The following is a 12,384-nucleotide window of genomic DNA, read 5'->3' as shown; positions in this document are numbered from 1 at the left end:
AAACGCTCCATACCTAAAACTGCCACGGTGTAGTGTCCCTGTAATAGTGAAGAAGAGGGGGAGGGGGGCAGATTACAATTTAAGATCTCATCGACGACAAGATTATCAGAGGCGGATTGGCAAAAGGCTATCGGACACGTGCTTTTCAAAGAAACCATTCCGTCAGTTGCCTTAAGCGATTTAGGGAGATAACATATAACCTAACCAACCCTCCCGAACAGCCTCATGTTGGATAAGGGAAGGTGTGCTAGCCCCAAATCGAATTCACCTGGTGGATAAAAGATGATGGCTACTGTGCCGGTCAGCCTAGATGTTTTCTGGCGGTTTGCGAAATCCGACTCGGTGAATATTGGGCTGATTCCCACATCCTGGCTCAGTTACATGATTCACAGATATTTCGAAAACTTTCTTACATTTTCACACGGGAAACGCCAGACGCAGATATATGAGGTATACAATGAAAATACTGGACATCACACAACACCCAGTCATCACGAGGTAGAGAAAATCCCTGACCCCGCCGGGAATCGAACCCGAGAACCCGGGCGTTGGAAGCGAGAACGCTACCGCACGACCACAAGCTGAAGAAGAGGGTGATGTAGTTGCTGGAAGATCACAGCGGACAACTGAATTACTTTATTAGATTCTGCACGAGAGGCTGAATATGAGATATTTTTTTGTCGTGCTAGTTGACGAGAGTGCAGTTTTTTTGACCAATTCTACGCATTAGCGTGTAACGTTCAGGTCCAGTCTACAGGAGGCTTTCCCCTAATCGTGACCTCAGATCAAGCTTGAATCAATCACCACACTCCCGGGTCCAACAACAATCCTAATGACGGACAGAGGCTGGTGACAGTCTTATCGAAGGCAAAAATAAAATAAAATTAAAAAAAAAGTTTGTTGGCTGCAGAGGTTCTGTAGACTTTGTTGGCCGTAAACTATTGATGATGACTGGGTGTTGTGTAATGTCCTTAGGTTATTTAAATTTAAGTAGTTCTAAGTTCTAGGGGACTGATGACCATAGATGTTAAGTCCCATAGTGCTCAGAGCCAGTTGAACCATTTTTGAAACTATTGATGACAAACTCTTGGGTATCTAGCAGGTTGGCAGGGTCAAGATACCGAAATCGACATTATGTTAAGCTCCACCATTCGTTCATGCAGTCTGTGTACAAAAGACAGTCATGAGCACAAAATCTTTTCCTTACCCTACATAGTTGTGTAATAGTGCATTTCAGCAACAACTTCAAAATTAACTGCATTCATTATATTTTTCAGATAAATGACTGCTACTAAGAGCTCATTGTTATCGTTTATTAGCTTCTCTTTGTCATCAAGCTGCTAGGTGAACATCAAAAATAAAGTCACTTAATTCTGCCAATCAGCATGCAGATGTCATAGGTTTGATTGCCAGTGAAATTTTCCACTCATTATCAGTAGGCGAAATGAGATGCTGGTTAGGTAAATCAACAGGGTAATTGACAGGTACATTATGTCAAATGGAAAAACTGGGCTCCTTTGATTGTGTAGAGTTCTCAATTTAAATCTGGGAAAATGGAACAACAGTAAAGAAAGGACAATCCGAGTGACATTGGGCAGCCATTGTTCATGATACTGTATGGATCATTATGGTTATTTCATAATCAGTGATGAGTCTTTCCTAATCTCCTTATCTCTGTCGACTTCTTCCCTAGGAGATGGACAAAAGAGGACATGAATCACACCAAACCAAAATCTCTCGAAGAACTGGAAGAGCTAATTTTTGGAAGGAAGGAGAGAAGGGAGAAATGCTTGAGCATTCTATAAACAAACAGGCATAGTATTTTTGGAGAACCTGACAGTATCTGACTAAACTGATTACCAACATAAGGCTGAACTTACTTCTCATTGGTATTCCATGGATTGCATAATAGGGTCTCACTGCAGGAAACGTACCCAGTAAACAGAGTTAGATGCAATCAGCAACCTCGGATCTCTTATTTATCTCCGCAAGAGACAGAACATTTGTAAAGTAGTGGCCTATTCTCAATAGATATAGCTTTTTGGACAGAGTAGTAAATGTTGGCTTGTAAACATTTTTTGTGAAATGTCTGGGATGATGATAATATGTTTACTACAGCTGTAGAAGTTTCATAAAATCACACTAATGTATTCTCGACACTATTCATAAAAATTACAAAACAATGTGCGATTCAGTACCTGAAATAGACCTAACTAATCTACTGCTACACTGTCAGTAATAGCCCCAGCAAGATCTAAACATTGTCTGTCTGATTTCTTTGCACCAAAGTAACTTACAGCATATACATTCAGGGAACATATGTTAATTTTGCATTGAATTAAGAAATAATTTTGAGATTTAGTGGCAAATAGTTATAGGTACACTTGCTGTTAGTCAGTGTTCATTACGTGCCCTGAATTTCTTCAGACTGGTATTGAATTAATACGTCTGACTGTTTGATGGAGCAGGATGAGTGTATGGTTTGCGAAAATGTTTATGTTCTGGAGGGTTGGGGATTGCAGCACCTGCCCTTTCTGTGTGCATCCTTTCTTGCCTCTTACACATTATTCCTCCCCTGTACATTTGTGGGTGCTAGAAATTTCTGTACTTATAGATAGGACTTACATGCAGAAATAAATATTTAGAAACCCTACATTACAGTTTATAATGGTGTGCTATTCGGGGCACAAAATTTTGTCGTCTTGATGACATGTTGATGACTTTATGTTACAGCGGAATTGGTAGTTGTTATGAGGTACTATGAAGTTAAAGAGACAGGTCGCTTATCGCTAGTGACTATTAACAACAACAGCTATTTTTTGCACACACTCATCATCTACTTTCTCTCGTGCTTTCTAGTCTATCGAGATATGCTGGGAAGCCCTAGTGGAGTGTGGAAAGTAAGACAGAAGGATTGGGAACCTTGTACTTTCATCTTGGTTGAGAGATATGCTTGAATAGTTTTGTCAGTAAGGGCATTGCCTGCAAAAGGCATAACAGGTTTTAATTTTTTGTATCATGGACCCAATCTGCATTGGTCATGCTACTATCATGCAGCTGCGCAACAGTGTACATTAAATTCCCAGTGGAACTTGAGAAAACTATTGATAGCCTACATTTGCTGCACTTCATATTTTAACTACACAACAAGTCTCTGACATTTTGTTAGATTACTAGATAACCTTTGCATTGTATGCGAAAGGTGTACGATGCTATACCTCATGTGGTGTGCAGGTGAAGCTGAAACTAAAAGATCCAACTGCAGGACCAGGCCAGATGTATTGAGAATGGTGCTCAACTGCTACTTTGTTCTTCTTCCTATGGTGCCATTGAATGCAGCTGATGAAAAGGCATGGGTCTTGCACATTGCTGTTGTTGTAGTAAAACGTTCTGGTAGTCACTTCTTTTTTGAGTAGCTCACCACTTATTCTCATGAAACTGAGTGGACCCCATTCCAGAGGAAATTTTGTGGCAGTCAGACCATGGACCTCTCAACTATGGAAGTGCTCAAGTATGACTTGAATACTTCAAAATAATTTCATTGGAAATCTAGGCCCTAATCTTGCCAGGTAAAATAAATGCATAAATAAATAAATAAATAAATAAATTTTGTCTACACAGAGAGTGGATATGATTTTATTTGTTGCAGATGTGTGAGGTGTTATAGACCAGAATTTGTTTCAAATTCTGACATCTGCTTTGGTCTGTGGAAACTGTCTTGAAAATTTTCCCCTGAGGGTTTTCTCCCAAAATCACTATTAACTGTCACATATCCACATCATCTTCAATTGTGATTTACTTTGCATAGTCCTTTTCAAAACTGTTGTTCAGCTTTTGCTATAATTAGTGTCAGTAGAGTTCAAAAAGAAATGATAAAAAGGAAAATGCTGTAGCATCATCCCACATTGTGTTCCGTCTCTAATTCTGTCTCTTGCTGTTGTTGCTAACTTTGTTAATGGAAATCAGTTATCACATACCTTTTTATGGAAATCCCAATTTTTTTGCTGGGCTCCATTTTGATATCTTTTAAAACATTTTTTATATAATTTTGCCCCACTGCTATTGTACATATTGTTTTAAAAAATTATACTCTAGGTTCTTTTGGTCTTGGAAACAACAACAAATACATAACATGGAGTTGTCAATATGACAAAGAAAGTGGATAGTGCAGGAACTTAAGATAAATATGGAAGCTGAGTTATAAGGAACAATGCAGCAGCTGCACAGGATGTGGAGCTCAGGCTCTGGAACTGATACCTCGGCTGATCCAGCATATGATGCCTGCAGCTACTTTGTAGATGATATCAGTATAGGCAAGTTAAATGTTAGATCCATGTTTTTTACTTACAATGGCAAAAGCAGTTGCTTAGGCCTCTAGCTGCTAGTCTATATTTAGTTGAGTTTTGAGTGTTTTTGAAAGATGTATGTGGAATACTAATAAGTGGTATGATTAATTGAAAAAAAAGGACCGTTTCTCTTATTGACATATATTTAAAGATGGCCTTAAATGATGATGTGTTTTACCAATAGAAGTAAATTACTATGATTGATTCTCTTAAATGTTATACTAACAAATGTTTGTTTGATTTATTAGCTAGTTGATCATACTTACTAGTGTTGAGTATTTTAAACATTTTGTTAATTGAAAATTGGACTGATATTTAGAAAGGTATTCAGTGGTTGACTTGTGTCATTGTAATGCACCTTGCACACATGCACATTCTTAAAAATATAATTGAAATTTGAATTGATTGCAAGATTTTGAATTTTCATATGAGCACAAGCTGTTACTTTATTAGTTACATCCTAGTAAATATAATTGAAATTTGAATTTATTGCATGATTTTTAACTGAGCATTACCTGAGTAACAGTCCAACCACTCCTCTTGCAAGCTAAATGTTATAAATTGCAAGTTATTTTCATCACACTATAGTTATGGATATGTAGAGCCTTCTGTTCCAGGAATGTGGTGTACTTAGAATTTTCAAAAATGCTAAGCATTTGTAGAATGAAAGTCATGGGAAGTGCTGGGAGAAAACTATGTAAGACTGATCAGTCACCACACTTTGAAACTTTGGATTTATAGTCAGATATGTGCTGATGGAGTCACCAAACCTACAATTAACATACTAATAAAATATTATCTAACAATTTACAAAAACACAATGTACATCTTAATTAAGTCTTGTCCAATACAGATTCTGTTATGCTAACCAACTGAATGATGAAATTCGTGAGAGACTTTTTAATCTTTTGCTTCAGGTCTCTAGTATTTTTTTCTTTTATTCTATATTGATGTTGTGATCTTCCATCTTTATAATATTTCATGTTGGAAACAGTTACTAGGTTACGCTGTACACCTGTAGTTGACAGAAGAGCACCAACAGTTGAATGTTGCTTCTACTTTTCAAAACACCTATTCATTAATGTATTACTTTTGATAAATGATGTCATGAGAAGCAATAAAAGATAGATCTTGATATTATATTTTATAAAATTGATGTGCTATTCTTGTTACAGATGTTAAAGAGTCAGAGAGACAAAATTCTCATCAAACATTGCGTGAAGCATGTCTGAATGGTGATGTAGCTCTTGTGAAATCTATACTACAACAACTGGGATCTGATGCAGAGCTTGTAGTTAACATGGCACCTAATGGATCCAACACACTACTATTCATGTAAGTTATCTACACTGCTAACAAGTGTTTATTATTATTATTATTATTATTACTATTACTATTGATGCAAATTAACCTATTTAGAAGTATACTGAGCAAACGTTGTTTGATCTTCCTTTGTGTACATATTTCCTTAATTCTTTTGCCATGAGATTGTTTCTTCTCTTCTTCGGATTTTCCTTGTCAACAACATGTCATTTACATTGTAAAAAATTACTTGCTCCGAATACCTTCTTGTCTGATACCTGCCAATTTTAGAGCTCTTTTTTTCGTGTCCTCATTTCACTTAGTAGTTTCTGTTTTTGCTTTACTGCTTGTGTAATGAATTCAACTCATTGTTTTTTAAATCTGCATGGTTGCATCCTCTTGATAAGGCTGTAAAAAAAAATTGTGTTCGTCTTCTGTTGACACTGTAAATGCCTGTGTACTGTGTAGCTGGTTGCTTGTCAATCTAACCAGATTGCCTAAGCATTTTTTGTCTGGGTATTTTCATTATAACTTTTCATCCTCTTTTTTTCAACATTTTAGATATTTGCTTACCTGTTCAAAATTAATGTTTCTGGAATCTATAGTCATTATGATTTTATGATAGAACTATAATGTTTCTGTTTAATATATTTGAAGATGTGCTAGTTCTTGTAGAATTTTTGATGAGATGGTATGCTCTTTCCAATTTTCTAGCATGTAACATAATTAGCATTCATTTCAGTTCCTTGTTTCTAAATTACTTAACTGCTCTACTGATATTGCAGGACTCACTTTATTTACCTGTATTATGATCATTGTTTATTGCAAATACATGTATTCTGCACGTTCAAATGAAATTTACAATCCCAGTTTTTCTGCAATTTCTTTAAAGAGTTCAGTCTATTTCTGGACTGTTTTGATGTCAAAGGTCAGGTTGTATATATTTCCAAGTGCGTATTTCTCTGTGTACTATGCCATTTACTCTGAAGTAACTTCACAAATAAATGGCATTGTACACAGAGAAAGACACACTTGAAAATGGGAATCATTTCCTGAAATATGTCATGCTAAACATAAATGAAAGAAAACCATGACTCTTAGCAGAAATGTTATTTATATACAAAACCCAGTGTTGATGTAATTTTGTGCAATTTTGATTGCTGTCCTATGAAGAGTCTCCCAGGTTCCCTCGTCTGCTCTGTTGTCTATAAGACAGCCTGTGAGAGTTTATTAGCATATATATCTTGCTTGCATTCTTTATGGTAATTTTTATTTTTGAGTTTCACATTTATTGCTGAATTCGATATGCTATTACTTATTATTATTATTATTATTATTATTATTATTATTACTACTACTACTACTACTACTACTACTACTACAAGTAACAGTAGTAGAATTGGGACATTTTCACATATTGTTATTAAAAAGTTAATTTGTACTTGAATGTAGCAAACATAGTTTTTACAGTTTATGTAAGTGACCGTAATCATCTGACATTTGAATAATCGAGTTCAGTTTGAAAAGACAGAATTCATGCTGAACCAAAAATATGCTTTTCATATTTCCTGTTTACTTACTTTCTGTAGCAACTGGGTTACAGGCACGTGCCATTGGGTTCTTGACTTACATTATTTGTAAAGTTTAATGTATGTTAATAACAATTAAAACTCAACATTCTGCTGTTCTAAGATATTAGTTTATATGATGTCATACAACATACAGCATACATTGGCTCTGCTTGTGGCTTGCTGCAGTGCTGATAGTTTACATTGGAATTACAGTGAAAAGCAAAGAGTATTGAAATTTTTTCTTGAGAATATATTTTGTGATCTGCTTTTGCGACAGAGTAATTTATGAGTATCATTTACATTTATAAATATCATTTACAATTTATAGGGCATGTGAATCTGGGCGGAAAGAAATTGCGAAGGTACTACTCGAATATGATGCTGATGGAAGAATGCATCCTGTCACAAAATACTCACCATTGTATATTGCATGCTATAGTGGGAAGAAGGACATTGTAGAAATGCTACTGAAGGTAAGCAACACAAGATATAAATTTCTGGCTGTGTTTATTATATAACGTATTACATATGTGCACTTGATTTACATCATCCACTGTGGTATTGTGTTTGTAATTGCTGGTTTGCAATATGTGGGGCCAGTTGTTTGATTTTGACTTTCTGCAGTTATCATCATTTAAGATTTGTAATTTTTAGGAGAGTCCTAGGTCTTACTTATTTGTGAAATACTGGAAATTACTAGAATATTTCATGTTTGTTTAAATGGGAACATGCAGATGAGTTCTGTGTGTATGTCTGAGTGCAGTTAATAAAAGTACTTAAGTGTGAAGGGTTAGAGGGTTAGTTGCTGTTGAGGGGAGAAAGTGGGGGTCAGTGGGGGGGGGGGGGGGGGGGGCAAACCAGAATACCTGCCGGGACAGCAATTTAGGAAAAAATCTTGTTTCACAAAGCGTCTAGCATCCAGCTCGTGCTGATCCAGCCATTATTCATATGATTTTGAAACACATCCACATTGGTTTTTAAACATTTTTGAACACATTCTAAGTTGATTTCTGAACAAATCATAAGTTGATATTTAAATGTGTGCATAACATATATGATGTCTCTGCCAGGGGAATCCCCATTTTGTCAATAAATAAAATCTTTCTCGCAGAGAACAGGGGATGGGACTGAGCCGAATAAACATGAATGGGTTAATACCAATTGCTGTTTGTTCATGTGGTTGAGTGGGTGTGTGAATGATAAACGTGTTTTAATTGTTAGCAAAATCCATAGAATACCGGAGACGAAACAAACAACTAACAGGAATAACAGGTAATAAAGATTACATATTATCATCTTGGTGTACTCAGGAGAATTAAATTTGACAGAAAATTTTTGCCAGATCAGCACAGTACTAAGGGTCAGTTGAACAGCCCCAGTTAGCAGCCGTTTAAATTCTGTTCTTGGAAAAGAGCAGAAAATTTGTTGTTAATAACATCTAAGTGGAGAATAAATGCGGGATAACTGAACTGGTGATTCTGACAGGTTTAGTAAACTTAATTGGAGAATAAGTTTTGACAGTGGGAGGAAGAAACAGAATGAGTTATGACATGTTAGTTTGTTAGAATGACGAGGGAGAAGAAACTGGAACATCATACAAATTATGTGGAAGAATATGACAATTCCAAATTTATATAAAATTTTTGTACTACTATAGTTTTGATCTAATGCTTGAGAAACTGGGGCATATGAATGAAACATGAAACCATATTCTAAGAAAACACTTTTTGCTTGTAATAGGCCTCACAAGCATTTGATATTGCTAATTTGCGAATTATATTCTGTCATATTATTTATGTAAATGAGGTAGATAAAAGTGACCATTTGTGTCAAAACAGTCATACTTATTTTTCATGTGTTGCAATTGCTGTGATATTAGAGGAGCCTATTTCATTTTATCTAGGAGACAGTGACAAAGTAGACGTAATCAAATTGAGAAACCGCACCACTCTTGGGGTGCTACTCATGTTAACAGATTTTTCAGTATTAGTCAACGACATTTGTATTTTTCACGTAGTAAAATCTTTCACATACTTTGATGAGGTAACAGATCCTTTCGCAGAAAGGAAAGCAAGCTGTAGAAAGCTATAGCAAGATTAGAGGGGAAAAAATGCTGGGGCCTAAGGATTGAAGGAATGTGTACAGTCTTGCTTGTCTCTTGTCTTTACTGGTTTTATTTTTCATGTATTTAATTTTATGTCATGAAAAATAGAAAGTTATTATCTAATAGGCAATAAAGAGTCCAAATTTCCTGATGAGTTCTTATTCTCCCATTCACAAATAATCCCAGCTAGATTTAATTGTGAGTTCTTTTTTAAGGGGGATAGGATGTCAAACTGGCCAATTGAGAGTAGGAGAGGCACGACAGGATGCTTTAATTTCCACTGTCCTGAATATATGTTTGATGTCTTCCATTATGAAATATACATGTTTGAATTCCACAGAGCGAAATACAGTGATGTGCGATAGAAGAATGCCGTGTGAAGAGGGGTGGCACTCCACTTTGCACATTTGAGGCCAAATAACATCTTACATTTCCTCGAACATATATGTTTTTATATAACAAGCTCTTCAGAAAGATTTGAGCTACAAAATGAATGTATTTTTGAAAAATTGAACTTTTTAAAATTTTTGACATCCTATCTCATCCTCAAGAAAGAGGAGAGGGGGAAAGGCATCACTATAAAGTTTTTGCCCCATTTTGGAAATATCTCAGGTACGGGACTGATTGAAGATTCGGTTATTGTAACTGTTACTTGAGTCTGGATTCTAGTTTGGTGGAGATGTTTGGTATCTCAGACACTGACATTGCCTTGGCCCCAATACAACCATGTAAAAGGTGTCACCTTCATGGGCAGGAATCCAAATACAAACAGCACTTTCCTCGTATGGTCCAAATTGTCAAGGTACCATTGGATACAAAAGTGTTGGCGAGTCAAATGCACATTAGATATTTAGCATTTTTTTCATGAGGTGCTGGCCAATATCCAACTAAATGTCTGAAAGGATTGATGATGGCGAATGGGATGACAAGACATGTCTTGTCAGTGTCTACGTTTATTGAGACTGTACAACCCGGCAGTGGTTGGAGAACAAAGTGGAAAAGCTCAGTAAGTGGAGCAAATTTCAGGTGAAAATTAATAGAATAGTTGGTGACAACTAGCAGTAGGTCCACATAGCTAAAGAAAAACTGGAGTACAGAGTGTAGTGCCAGGCAGACACAACATATTCCTGCACACTGTATTTTTTGGCTTTGTGTAAAATAGCAAACCTGAATATGATAAAAGTCAAATAAGTCCTATTCTTAAGAGATTGTGTTGCATAGGATGTGTATCAAGTGGTGCAAGCACATCAAGGTAATGTACCAGAAAAGAATCTGGTGAAAGACGTTCAACAGATTCCCAAATGCCGTACAGGTATCAGTCATGGAAGACCATCAGGACCGTGCATTGCTAAGGTGGCAAGTAATAAAACAAGAAATGGTGTCAGAAACATTGGGTTTATGCCATAGCCATCAGGCTCTCAGTGACACAGATACAGCTGGCTCTTGCGAGTTTTATCATGCACAGAAAAATGGGTTTGTTGAACACTACCATAAAGAAAGCAGGCGAGTATTTGATGAAATTTATGCCCCAAGGCATCAAACAGGGCAACACTGTGCATACCAAGGAGCTGCTGATGACTGCAGCTGACATGCATTTCAAATCCTATCACCATATACTGATCAATGTCGCTCTCCAATGTGCCACAGTTATTTCCTGTCACCATATATTGCGAGTGAGATGGCACAGTGGTTAGCAAACTGGACTTGCATTCAGGAGGATGACCCACGTCTGACCATCAAAATTTAGGTTTTCTGTGACTTCCATAAATCGCAAGGCAAATGGCTCCTTTGAAAGGGCACGCTGATTTCCTTCCCTATCCTTGACCCAATCCAAGCTTCTGCTCCATCTCTAATGTCATTGATGTCAATGGGATGTTAAACTCAATCTTCCTTCCATCCTTCCTTCCTTCCTTTCTGTCACCATACAGAGATTTTAGTTGCATCCCCAGCCCCTGAAATCATTAAAACTAAATGAGATGACCATTTATGAAGGTGAGGCTGACACAGATGAAAATCTTTCATGATCGACGTATGACTAACCTTTCCAGGCACTAGTTGATTATGGAGCATTGTTTTTGGTGAATACTGGATGCTTATCAGTTCCAACTTAAGATGATTGTGTTCTGAGACTCAAAGACTATTGTGATTACATGAGGTGTGGACACGGCTTCTTTTTAGGTTAGAGGAACTCCCTCTGAAAGTTAGTGATTATCAGTCCGCCAAAAGCAGAGAGGAATCAATCACATTACTCTCAGAGCACAACTTTTATCCTTCCATATCAGAAAGAAAGAATGTTAATGTGACATTAGTGAATTGTAGTAGTGTCCATTGTAACATCCCAGGATTAGTATTACTTATTAAAGTAATAATGCTCACATGGTGTTAGGAACAGAAAACTGGCTGAAACTAGACATCAATCACAACAAAATTCTAAATGTAGATTGAAATATATGAGGTATGTCCACAAAGTAAGTTCTGTTTGGTTATATAAAACAAATGTGTACAGATGCAGAAAAAAATATTTATTGTACAAAAATACAACTGTTAAATTACTTTTCTACATAGCTTCCAAAATTTTATAGGCACTTGTCGTAGCGTGTGCCTTCTTCATAGAAGGTTGCTGCCTGTGTATTCAACCATGTGGTAACAGGTTCCTTCAGCTTGTCATCATCGTTGAAGTGCTGACCACCAAGGACAGATTTTAGGTGTAAGAAGAGATGAAAGTCTCTTGGAATGAGACCCGGGCTCTATGGAGGATAATCAAATGCGTCCCAGTGAAATACCTGTAAGAGTTGTTTGCTCACATTCACCATGTGAGATCGGGCATTATTGTGGAAAAGAACAACAGCTTTTGACAGTAATCCTCAGCGCTTGTTCTGTATTGCGCACTGCAATTTCTTCTATGGTCTCACAGTAGCCATGTGCATTGATTGTTTGGCCTCGTGGTAAGAAATAAATCAGCAAAATGCCTTTCATGTCCCAAAAAATGGTGCACATGACTTTTTGAGATGTCAAGATTTGCTTAGGCTTAACCTTCGTTGGGGATGGAGTGTGCCTCCAT

General features: G+C 36.7%; 1 protein-coding gene across 5 annotated transcripts in view; it reads left to right on the top strand.

Moving 5' to 3' along the window:
- Positions 1 to 12,384, top strand: part of LOC126346074 (leucine-rich repeat serine/threonine-protein kinase 1) — a 365,038-nt gene that overhangs the window by 207,366 nt on the left and 145,288 nt on the right. For 3 of the 5 annotated variants that reach the window (XM_050002156.1, XM_050002155.1, XM_050002160.1), the window contains 2 exons: positions 5,522 to 5,681; positions 7,548 to 7,692. In XM_050002156.1, coding sequence (XP_049858113.1) covers positions 5,522 to 5,681; positions 7,548 to 7,692 — 305 coding nt within the window. Of the gene's footprint in view, positions 1 to 4,095; positions 4,314 to 5,521; positions 5,682 to 7,547; positions 7,693 to 12,384 lie in introns of all 5 variants that reach the window. The other 2 variants (XM_050002159.1, XM_050002158.1) reach the window with 1 other exon arrangement.

Source organism: Schistocerca gregaria, chromosome 1 (assembly GCF_023897955.1).
Source record: "Schistocerca gregaria isolate iqSchGreg1 chromosome 1, iqSchGreg1.2, whole genome shotgun sequence".
Taxonomy (NCBI): Eukaryota; Metazoa; Arthropoda; class Insecta; order Orthoptera; family Acrididae; genus Schistocerca; species Schistocerca gregaria.
Note: the sequence above shows the minus strand (reverse complement) of the source record. Positions and strands in the feature narration are given on the sequence as shown.